The sequence below is a fragment of the Sardina pilchardus genome, chromosome 16 (assembly GCF_963854185.1).
Source record: "Sardina pilchardus chromosome 16, fSarPil1.1, whole genome shotgun sequence".
Classification (NCBI taxonomy): Eukaryota; Metazoa; Chordata; class Actinopteri; order Clupeiformes; family Clupeidae; genus Sardina; species Sardina pilchardus.
Window position 1 is genome coordinate 849,927 of NC_085009.1, and position 11,265 is coordinate 861,191.

General features: G+C 40.6%; 2 protein-coding genes across 3 annotated transcripts in view; both read right to left on the reverse strand.

Moving 5' to 3' along the window:
* Window positions 1-1,853: 1,853 nt before the first annotated feature.
* Window positions 1,854-8,692, reverse strand: LOC134060080 (proteoglycan 4-like). The gene is made up of 8 exons (XM_062516675.1): window positions 8,678-8,692; window positions 7,567-7,628; window positions 7,308-7,337; window positions 7,105-7,128; window positions 6,718-6,759; window positions 6,558-6,608; window positions 6,341-6,361; window positions 1,854-2,261 (listed from the first exon to the last, which is right to left on the reverse strand). The coding sequence occupies exons 2-8, from the start codon at window positions 7,615-7,617 to the stop codon at window positions 1,950-1,952; spliced, it is 531 nt and encodes a 176-aa protein (XP_062372659.1). The 5' UTR covers window positions 7,618-7,628; window positions 8,678-8,692; the 3' UTR covers window positions 1,854-1,949.
* Window positions 8,693-10,164: 1,472 nt separating this feature from the next.
* txk (TXK tyrosine kinase) overlaps window positions 10,165-11,265 on the reverse strand; it is an 11,070-nt gene continuing 9,969 nt past the window's right edge. For both annotated transcript variants that reach the window (XM_062516943.1, XM_062516942.1), the window contains 2 exons: window positions 10,857-11,014; window positions 10,165-10,575 (listed from right to left, as the gene is read on the reverse strand). In XM_062516943.1, coding sequence (XP_062372927.1) covers window positions 10,507-10,575; window positions 10,857-11,014 — 227 coding nt within the window. In that variant the 3' untranslated portion in view covers window positions 10,165-10,506. The remainder of the gene's footprint in view (window positions 10,576-10,856; window positions 11,015-11,265) is intronic.

Sequence of the window (11,265 nt, forward strand, 5' to 3'; positions counted from 1 at the left end):
CGTAGGTTAGGTTAACTCAACCAAAGATCCTTAAGGCGTAGCAAGATACGTCGTCGTAGTTCATGTCTATGGGCGCAAAACGGGGATCACTTCCTCTACATAAAGAGGCGCGTCATTGCGTGTCAGACGTATTCATGGGTTTCATCAGGTCCCTTTCCACAGGTGTACAAAATCAAGCACTCGATTATCAATGCTTGATGATGTTCCAAAATAATCTTGCTGCTCTTTCAAGCCCTCTACATTTATTAGTTCTAATATGGAAGTAACACACACAAAGCATACATTTCAAGGAATTGAATAAAAACATCAATGGAATAATGGAAATATGTCGCTGCTCTCATTAAGTTACCCCAGCGCCATCTGATCGTCGTTAGCACAAATCAGGATTTGGTTCAGCTGGCTGGCTAATGTGTTGTCAAGGTAGAGCGTACGTAGCAACCGGCCAACATAAGAATAAACAAGAGGGGCACACCTGATATAAAGTTGATTTTCTCCAGACGGGAATGCTCAAAAATGCTAAAAAGGTACTTGAAGTGGTCAGAAGGGGTTGAGGGTCATGAAACCGTGCCCAAAATTCGCATTCCTAACTCTAGAGAATGGAGATTTTAGCATATAGTTGAAATTCTGATCTATGTCCATAGACTTCAATGGAACAGTTGCTGCCTCTGCTCTGCATAAAGGGGGATTTTGACCCCCCCTCTTGCGATTCGGGTTCCAGGAAGTGGCTTCTCATGAAGTATCTTGCTCCGCCCTTAATTATCTTTGACTCAACTCATAGACAGGGTTAACTTGATAACCAAGACAGAGTCTGCAGACTCTTTCAGGTGATTAGATAATGCATGATGTTTATAAAATAATAACAATAAAAAATCTATTTGTCTGTAGCCTATATGGTCAAAAAAAAAAAAGAAAAAAAGAACATAGGCTACTGTTTTATTTGATAGCCCAGCTTTAAGAATGGAAATCTGAATGGGCCATTTCACTTTCACAGCAATATTGAGGGAGGCCTAAAGCTAAAACCTCCTTTTTCAGATAGTGGATAGGCCTACACATTAAAATAGCCTACAAATGCTGTAGCAGTAGCTCGATTTGCAGGGTGCCTCAAGTTGCACAATGGGCAATGATTGCCATGGGCCAACAATTTATTTGTAAAGAAATGATTTCAAACTCTGCATATTGCCTACTTGTGTCGAATAATGTGTAACCTAGTCCAAGTTCATATCTATGCTGGCTAATTGCTGAATGCTGATGCAGAACTTGGAGTTGGTAAGTGTTAAAAGCATGTTGTGTGTTTGTGTGTCATTTAGACAGTCTTCTCAACAGTCTCCTCTACATTCTGGAGTTGTTGTTGGTAATGTTGTTGGTGGCGTTGGAGGTTTCGGAGTTGATGGTGCAGGAGGTTGTGGAGGTTTAGGGAGCGGGATGCGTACAAGGATTTCCTGTAAAACATTGGTAAATTGTTGTAAAGATGTCAACAACTGCTCGCCTATCTGTCGTCTGATTTATTTCAAGCTTGACAGGTGTCTTGCTACAGGCACGAGTAAGTGCAGTGCCAAATTTGACATTGCTTTGATGCAAACGATATTGTTAAATATACCGGTATATTTTCTCCAGTGATTTTGCTGGTCTTTTCGATTGCCTGCGTTTTACTGAGAGATTCCCATACCAGGACACGATGTTATGAGAAAATATTCTCAATGAGTGACCTGTAGACCATGTAGACCTGTAGACACTTGTCCTGGGCCAACAATTTATTTGTAAAGAAATTATTTCAAACATTACTGCATGTCAAATGTTTAATGTGTAAACTAGCCCAAGTTTTTTTAAAAATATATAATAATATTTATGCTGGCTATAAGTACAGTATGTAGGCTAATTGCTGATGCAGAGCTTGGAGTTGGTAAGTGTAAAAGCGATGAAGCAAACTAGGTTATGTGTTTGTGTGTCATTTAGACAGTTGACAACATCGGACAGTCTCCTCTACATTCTGTCGTTGGAACTGGTGGTAATGGAGTTGATGGTGCAGGAGGTTTTGGAGTTGGTGCCGGAGGTTTTGGAGTTGATGGTGCAGGAGGTTTTGGAGTTGATGGTGCCGGAGGTTTTGGAGTTGATGGTGCCAGAGGTTTTGGAGTTGATGGTGCCGGAGGTTTTGGAGTTGATGGTTCCGGAGGTTTTGGAGGTGATGGTGCCGGAGGTTTCGGAGTTGATGGTGCCGGAGGTTTTGGAGTGGTTGGAGGTTGAGGGATGCGTACAATGATCTCCTAAGACAAACATACCCATTATATGACAAATGAAATCGGTAAGCTGTTGTAAAGATGTCAGTAACTGTTGTGTATTTTCATCATGCAGGTCTTTGTCATGTTTCAATTTCTCATAATCATCAACACCAAACTCACCTCTTAAAACAGTGCAGTATACAAAATAGCAAGGTGTCTGTCTATTTTCAGGAAAGGATATTCAAGACCAGCAAAAACCAATGTGTGCTTCTTTTACTGATATATTTAACGGAAAAAGAAGCACACATTGGCTTTCTACTGTTATCCACTCCCCCTACAGCGTAGGCTTGCATATCTGTCGAACCATTAGTCTGATTGATTTCAAGCTTGACAGGTGTTGCTACGGGCACGAGTAAGTGCAGTGCCAAGTTTGACATTGCTTGGATAAGTAATGCAAACAATATTGTTAAATACTGTATACAGTATATTTTCTCCAGTGATTTTGCAGGTATTTTTGATTGCCAGTCAGCTTGTTCAGCTGTCAGATTCCCATACCAGGACACAATGTTAGATGAGAAAATATTCTCAATGAGTGACCTGTAGACCAGGGCTATTCAATTAGTTTGTAATAGGGGCCAGTTCATGAAAAGTATCACAACTGAGGGGCCGGAGAAATACCGCTTGAAATATGAGTAATTACGTACAAATGTAGATACAATAAACTACAACAGCACAAATATGGGTGTTCAAATGTTGCATTTTGTAAATGCATAATATCAGAGCCCGTCCCTTATTAGACATTCTCTGATAATATCGTTTTTTGGTGGTTATTTGTGTTTTGGGAATATTTCTGCCACAGGCCCAGACTACCACAGTGGTAGGCCAACATTGGGAAGGTGACACTGGATCTATATTGCTAATATGTTGCATTTTGTAAAAGCATAATTATTTTGTGGTTATTTTGTTGTATTTGTGTTTTGGGAATATTTCTGCCACAGGCCCAGACTACCACAGTGGTAGGCATTGGGAATGTGACACTGGATCTGCATTGCTATGGCTAATATGAAATCTGTGATAACATTAACAGCAATGGAATCTGAGCTTTGCGCAGTAACTGCTAGGTCCATACAATTTCCAATGGGCACAAACAGGTTTCAAACAGTGTTTAAATTAATTAAATGTGCGTAATCGGTCGCATATGTAACTCTTCTCAACATACATTTAACGTTCCCACCATTTAAATTGGATGAACGTGTTCACAGATCAATGTTACTTACAGTGGACTTGACATCAAGGCGATGGATGTGTATTAGTTTCACACTGAAACTATTTCCATGGTGCAACCCGTTAAAATGTTAGTAGCTTATAATACTCCAACGTTGTGGCAATTTACGTTGAAACTAAGCTAAGATGGAACTTATGTTCAACTCGGTCAAAACGTTACGTGCAATTGGCTGAGGTGCAGTGGCTGCAGGACTTCAGAGCGAGTGAGAGCATGCAACAGAACTGATGCCACCAAAGTTAAACTTTTAAACCGACTCCTATTTGCTCCAATAGCTACATTACGAGTGGCGAATGTTTTCGCGAGGATCTGCTTGACTGGAGAGGCACACTACCGGTGAGATTTCATGCACCGAAAATGCTTCATGCTTTGAGGAAAAAAGCTTGGATTTGGCGCACGTCAACATGTTGGTGACGCTGCGTAAAAACGAAGCAAGGCACCTCTTTGTATAATATCCAGTAACAAAGTAGCCTACAGCGGCAACGCACCACACAGAACATTATTTCTAGGCGCTACTCGCAGTGTAGCCTATCACTGCACCTCCATTAGCGTGTTTTCCACCAGCTATTTACGTCTCTACCGATCATAAAGATTTGCTCATATATAACATCAGCCAACACTTCAAGGGCCACTACAAAGTATCTCGGGGGCCGGATCCGGCCCGCGGGCCGCTAATTGAAGAGCCCTGCTGTAGACCATTGCTCAATGGGCAATGATTGCCACACCTGTCCTGGGCCAACAATTTATTTGTAAAGAAATTATTTCAAACATGACTCCATATACATGTATTAAATGTTTAATGTGTAAACTAGTCAAAGTTTTTTTTAATATAATGATATTTATGCTGGCTATAAATGTGTAGGCTAATTGCTAATGCAGAGCTTGGAGTTGGTAAGTGTGTTAAAAGCGATGAAGCAAACTACGTTGTGTGTTTGTGTGTCATTTAGACAGTTGACAACATCATGCACAGTCTCCTCTACATTTTGGATTTGTCGTTGGGACTGGTGGTAATGGAGTTGATGGTGCCGGAAGTTTTGGAGTTGATGGTGCCGGAGGTTTCGGAGTTGATGGTGCAGGAGGTTTCGGAGTTGATGGTGCAGGAGGTTTCAGAGTTGATGGTGCAGGAGGTTTTGGAGTTGATGGTTCAGGAGGTTTTGAAGTTGATGGTACCGGAGGTTTCAGAGTTGATGGTGCAGTAGTTTTCGGAGTTGATGGTGCAAGAGGTTTTGGAGTTGATGGTGGCGGAGGTTTCGGAGTTGATGGTGCAGGAGGTTTCGGAGTTGATGGTGCAGGAGGTTTCAGAGTTGATGGTGCAGGAGGTTTTGGAGTTGATGGTTCAGGAGGTTTTGAAGTTGATGGTACCGGAGGTTTCGGAGTTGATGGTGCAGTAGTTTTCGGAGTTGATGGTGCAAGAGGTTTTGGAGTTGATGGTGGCGGAGGTTTCGGAGTTGATGGTGCAGGAGGTTTCGGAGTTGATGTTGCAGGAGGTTTCGGAGTTGATGGTGCCAGAGGTTTCACAGTTGATGATGCAGTAGGTTTTGGAGTTGATGGTGCAGGAGGTTTTGGAGTTGAAGGTGCCAGAGGTTTCGGAGTTGATGGTGCCGGAGGTTTCAGAGTTGATGGTGCAGGAGGTTTCGGAGTTGATGGTTCAGGAGGTTTCGAAGTTGATGGTGCCGGAGGTTTCTGAGTTGATGGTGCAGTAGGTTTCGGAGTTGATGGTGCAAGAGGTTTTGGAGTTGATGGTGGCGGAGGTTTCGGAGTTGATGGTGCAGTAGGTTTCGGAGTTGATGGTGCAGGAGGTTTTGGAGTTGATGGTGCCGGAGGTTTCGGAGTTGATGGTGCAGGAGGTTTTGGAGTTGATAGTTCCGGAGGTTTTGGAGTTGATGGTGCCGGAGGTTTTGGAGTTGATGGTGCCGGAGGTTTTGGAGGTTTTGGAGTGGTTGGAGATTGAGGGATGCGTACAATAATGTCCTAAGACAAACATACCCATTATATGACATATGAAATTGGTAAACTGTTGTAAAGATGTCAGTAACTGTCGTGCAATGATGAACATGCAGTTCTGTCTTGTTTGGATTTCTCATAATCATCAACTCACCTCTAAGAATAATGCAGACTATTGTTACAAAATAGCAAAGTGTCTGTTTCTTTTCAGGAGAGGAGAATCAGCACCAGCAATGCTACTTCGACCATGGTCTACAGGTCACTCATTGATAATGTTCACTCATTTAACATTGTGTCCTGGTATGGGAACCCCTGACTCAGGTGACAACCCCTGACTCAACCCCTGACAAGACGAGCAAAATCACTGAAGAAAATATATATGTATCAATATGTTTTGCATTACTTATCCAAGCAATGTCAAACTTGGCACTTACTTGTGCCCATAGCAAGACACCTGTCAAGTTTGAAATCAATCGGACTAATGGTTCGACAGATATGCGAGCCTACACTGTGTGAGAGGGGGAATGGAAACAGCAGAGTGGAGAAAGGCAATCTGTGCTTTTTTTACTGATTTAACAATATAATTTCTTAAAATTTCTTCTTGGCACTGCGGTTACTCGTGCCTGTACCAAGACACCTGACACATTTGAAATCAATCGGACCATCCGTTCAAGAGACATGCGAATTACAGACAGACACAGAGACAAACAGACAAACGTTCTTGTAATTTATAGATAGATACAGTAGATAGATAGATAGATAGATAGATAGTTCAGGGAATATGAATAAATGCAATTGTATAAAATAAAAAATAATTATATATGTATATTAATACATTTAATGGATCATTTGTTATCCCATCTTATTTTATACTTAGAAATATGCTGTTTGATCTTACATAGCGAATGAACACCTTCACCTACAGAGAGAAAAAAATCAGAAAAAAACACATTTTTAGGCCCTGCACATAAACAAAAACACAGATACATATGCTATTTCCCTAGACTGGGTAAATCCAGCCCAATCTGCCAGCGATTGAATTTCGCCCTGCAGCACAGGCAGACCTGCACATTCCCCCCCCCCCCCCACACACACACACACACAGAGACACTCACCAGCACAGGATGGGCTCTTCTTATCCCTACAAAGGGGTAGCGTAAGGGCACCTACACAGGACAGATGTGCAACTCCGTGAACATGTGTTGAAGTAGAACACATTCCCATGACCCTCGGGGTAACATAGGTTACTCACCAATGACATCATTGGTTACTCACCATGACATGCCTCCTTTCCCAGTGAGGATAGATGAGGGACACCTGTCAGAGAACAGACTTAGTCAAGGACCTAATCATTGTTTTTATACTGTCTCTATTGAAAGGTATTGCAATAAAGATCAGCCATTTATTTCTACAACAGTCGAGAACCGTTTTGCAATTATATACTGTACATTAAGCACATCATGTAATCTGAAAACTGCTGCCCTGAAAAAAACAATGCTGATCTGCTGGTATTCTCTCTGTAAAGAAGTGGAACGGAAATGTTTAAGTGACCCCAAACTTTTGCCCGGAAGTCAGTTGCTTCTGTATGCCTTTATCCATCCTCTCCCTATGTTGCTTCATATCCATCTATTACAACACACACAGAGTGATGACTGAACCCACCTTATGATCTACTGATGGTGAAGCCTATATTGGAAGTTCGCAACACATACAGACACATTTTGAGTCAAGGCAGGAGAAGTTTTGCCCAATACAATACAAAGAAAACATAATATATACAGTAAATATAATAATAAAAAACATAAAAACACATATACTGATGTCTCTTAAATACACCAAGCATAGGACAAGATCATGTTACTTACAGTCTCATGCTGTGGCAGAGGACCTCCATTCTAGGGAGAGTTACTGAAATTACTCAGAAATCACTGAATAGGTTCATATGACTCATAGGAAATCACCAACAAGAATTCATTATTTAAACCACAGGAAAAATCCATGGGTAAATGTAGTTTTTTTATGTCATATTTCAAATGCCATTTGTTTGACAGAACCCCCCCCCCCCCCCCCCTTCCCACCCACAGAGGGAGAGAGGGAAAGAAAAAAAAGAAAGTTGGAAGTTACTATCAGATGGAAGATCAAGGTCCAAACAGAAAGGGTTAAAATCCAGTACATCTTCTGGTGACCTTTAAACACAAAGTAAGGAAGGAAGTGTTTAGTGATATACAGTAGCGTTCATGCAACACAAATCACTACATAGAAAACATAACAAGACATAACGAATAATCAATCAAAAATAAAAAGAATCCACATTTTTAAATGATTTAATTGATTAAATATCAAGTGAAATGTCCATGTGCAGCAAAGGTGAGTCACGGACAGCACAAAGCAGATACTGATTGATGGGTAGATAATTGGACGTTTCTCACACACATCATGATTGCATACACAGTTGTTTCTTTTATCTCTTTTCTATATCTTATTTCTTTTGTCTTTTATTATTTATGAGCGACTGTTATGTCGACCAACCATATATGATAGGTCAAATTAGATTCTATTCATCAGTGGTTGCGTGTTGGTGCAATGAGTTGCCCAGTGCTCTCCGTTCCAGCAACAGTCTCGGATCTTTTAAGAGGAGTCTTAAGGCATATTTGTTTAATATGCACTTAGTCTTTTGAGTGTTTCTTATGTTATGGTTTGTATTATAGCATTGTTTAGTTATAAATTGTCCATTGATAGTATTTGACATTTTATTTTTGCTTTTTTCCTTATTGTTATTATATGATTGATTGATTGATTGATTCATTTAATTGCTATTCTCATATTCATTGATTTATGTCTCATTAGGTCAGTGCTTAAAATGATTTTTTATATAGTTTTATTGATAATATTGCTATTCTCCCTATTTTTGTAATTGTCCACTGTTAATTTAATTTGTATTGTTATTTATTTGTATGTCGCTTTGGACAAAGGCGTCTACTAAATAACTATAACCATTACCATAACTATCTCACAGACTTTCCATTCTATTTCAACATATTCCATTTTCCATTCTATTTCGGTATAGCCACACATATTTGCTTCTATGTGAAAAATTCACAATGCATGCATACCTACACATACGCATACACCCACACCCACTACATATTATTGCGTTATTATGTTATTACCTTAACGTGAGAATATGAATATACAGTATGTGATTTAGAATTTACCTGGAATTTGTCTAGATTACCTGAGGTTGTCTTCACCTGTCTCTCTGCTGAAATATCAACTGCAGCTTGGGTTTATGGGTATATGTAGGATTGTGTGTGTGTGTGTGTGTGTGTGTGTGTGTGTGTGTGTGTGTGTGTGTGCGCATGTCAGCAAATTCCCTCAAACCACTCATCTTGTCTTGTCCTGCCTTGTCTGTACTCTTGTGTGGTTATGCAGATTTTGTTTTTGTCTTTTTTTGAATGTAATAAAATGGTACTTACTTACTTACTTACTTGACAATGGGAGAAAAGAGGAGCTGCAATAGGAGGTCAACGTCATATGAATAGAATAGAATTTATCCTCTTTTGATCCCATGAGGGAAATTCAGTCTCTGCATTTAACCCAATTTAACCGAATTAGTGAGCACACACAGCACACAGTGAACACACAGTGAGGTGAATCACACACTAACCCAGTGAGCTGTCTGCCCAACCAGCGGCGCTCGGGGAGCAGTAAGGAGTAAGGTGCTTTGCTCAAGGGCACTTCAGGCGTGGACTGGTCGGGTATCGAACCGGCAACCCTCCAGTTACAAGCTCGCTCTAACCAGTAGGCAACGGTTGCCCCTAATGGCAACAACATGGGTTCAACATTTGGTGAATGCTGTTGTTGTCCTTTTATTTTTTACATTTATTTATAGGTAGGTAAAAATGAAGAATTACTGTAATCCACAGAGGCAAAAAGCAAGCTGGCCATACCGCAGAATACAAAGCTTTATTCGAAATGTATTTCATATTATATGAAATAAACACGCAAACATCCTAGCGAGCATGAAAGCAACAAGTCATGTTGTACACAGTCTTACCATTATTTAGGGGACTGAAACAGGATAAACAGGATATACGTGATGAATTATATAAAAATAAAATTAAAAAGCTGTCATGATGAAGAAAAGCTGTTATTATCATTATCATGCTGTTATTACATTAATTTAAAGTGTAGCCAGTTGGATGACAACATCCTGAGTAGAGCTGAAGTCTTGTCTAATTATTGGACATTTTCCCACAGACCTATATTTTATTAGATTTTTTTTAACAAAGGTTGGGAAATCTGAGAAAATGTTTTATAGATACATTACTGTAATAAGATATTTTATAGCATGTCACCAAAATGCTAGACATTTTACAGTGTTCTGGTGTTCTTGTTTGAAAGAGAAGCCTGTGAACCTGTGAAAACGTTTTCTGTAAACCCTAATGGCAACCACGTTAGTCTGTGGTCTGACGTGATATGTGGATTTTACAAATGTTGGGTTGGCATTCAGCATTGTGGACATCTATCATTCTGCTAAAACATGCCCTGACCACACACACACACACACACACACACACAGACACACACACACACACACACAGACACACACACACACACACACACACACACACACACACACACACACACACACACACACAGACAGACAGACAGATACACACACACACACACACACACACGCAAATATATATTCAACAAGGGAACAATGAGTTTTTATTTAAATAGAAATATGTTTGTACATGGACAACATAGTTGTATACAGTATTTTCCCTATACAGGCTTATTTACACAATTGTCAGCTGCCTGTTGTTGTCTAAGGAGTCACTACTAGTACACCCTGGCTTTGAGGTATTTGGGTTTGTTGGCTTGGCTGCAACTCTGGATGCATGTGTCAGTCAGTCCGATTTTGTACTGCCGATGCCTTCCACCAAACATATTTGTTTGTGTCTTTTGTTCTATTTTTAATACGATGAGCCAGTCTGTCTTTGTATTGGTCTGTCTCGGTGTCTCTCTGATTGTGTATCTGCTTGTCTAGGCTGTCTGCTACGACTCTTCTGCCAGTTCTCGGATGTTTACTAGCAGTTCAGAGAAAGATGGACGTTCTTGTGGCTTCTGAAACATATAAACAAAACTTCATATCAGTAATCAACAAACGTGTGGTTTATGTGTCACTGTGAGTGTGTGTGTGTGTGTGTGTGTGTGTGTCTGTCTGTCTAACAGTCTGTGTGACAGAGAGATAAAGAGGGAGATTGTGGACTCTCATGAAGATGTCCACTCTGGTATTTCTTCTTGTGTGTGTGTTTGTGTGTGTGTGTGTGTGTGTGTGTGTGTGAAAGAGAGAGAGAGAGAGAGAAAGAAAGAGAGAGAGAGAGATAATGTATGATTTGTCTCACCGCATCCCAGCATTTGAACATAATATCATAGACCTTCGTTGAGGCCTTGTGTGGGCGGTACAGACGGTTGCCCTGGGTGACCTCCTCTACCACCTCTTGATTGGTTCGGTTCTCAAACGGGACCCGCCCCTCTGTGAAAATTTCCCACATCAACACACCTGGAAACAGGAAATGCAAACCCTTTTTGTTAAACCTGTGACATAAGCAACAAGCTAGAGAACAAAAACATTCTCCTGTCCTCATGTGGCATGACGGAGGTGTGGCGGCAGGGCTGAGGGAGGAGCTACCTGCTTCCTACTTCCTGTCATCTCATTTCTGCAGTGTAGTGTGTGTGTGTGTGTGTGTGTGGTGGCGGCAATATAATATCTTATTCACATGCTGCTTCTCACAGATTTGCACACTTTTTTCC

Coding starts and splice junctions, on each gene's coding strand:
- LOC134060080 (XM_062516675.1), bottom strand. CDS start 7,617: ATGTACTGGATTTTAACCCTTTCTGTTTGGACCTTGATCTTCCATCTG. Junction 7,129..7,307: donor CTCTGCCACAGCATGAGACT/GTAAGTAACATG, acceptor CTTCCAATATAG/GCTTCACCATCAGTAGATCA. Junction 6,609..6,717: donor GGGAAAGGAGGCATGTCATG/GTGAGTAACCAA, acceptor TGTCCTGTGTAG/GTGCCCTTACGCTACCCCTT.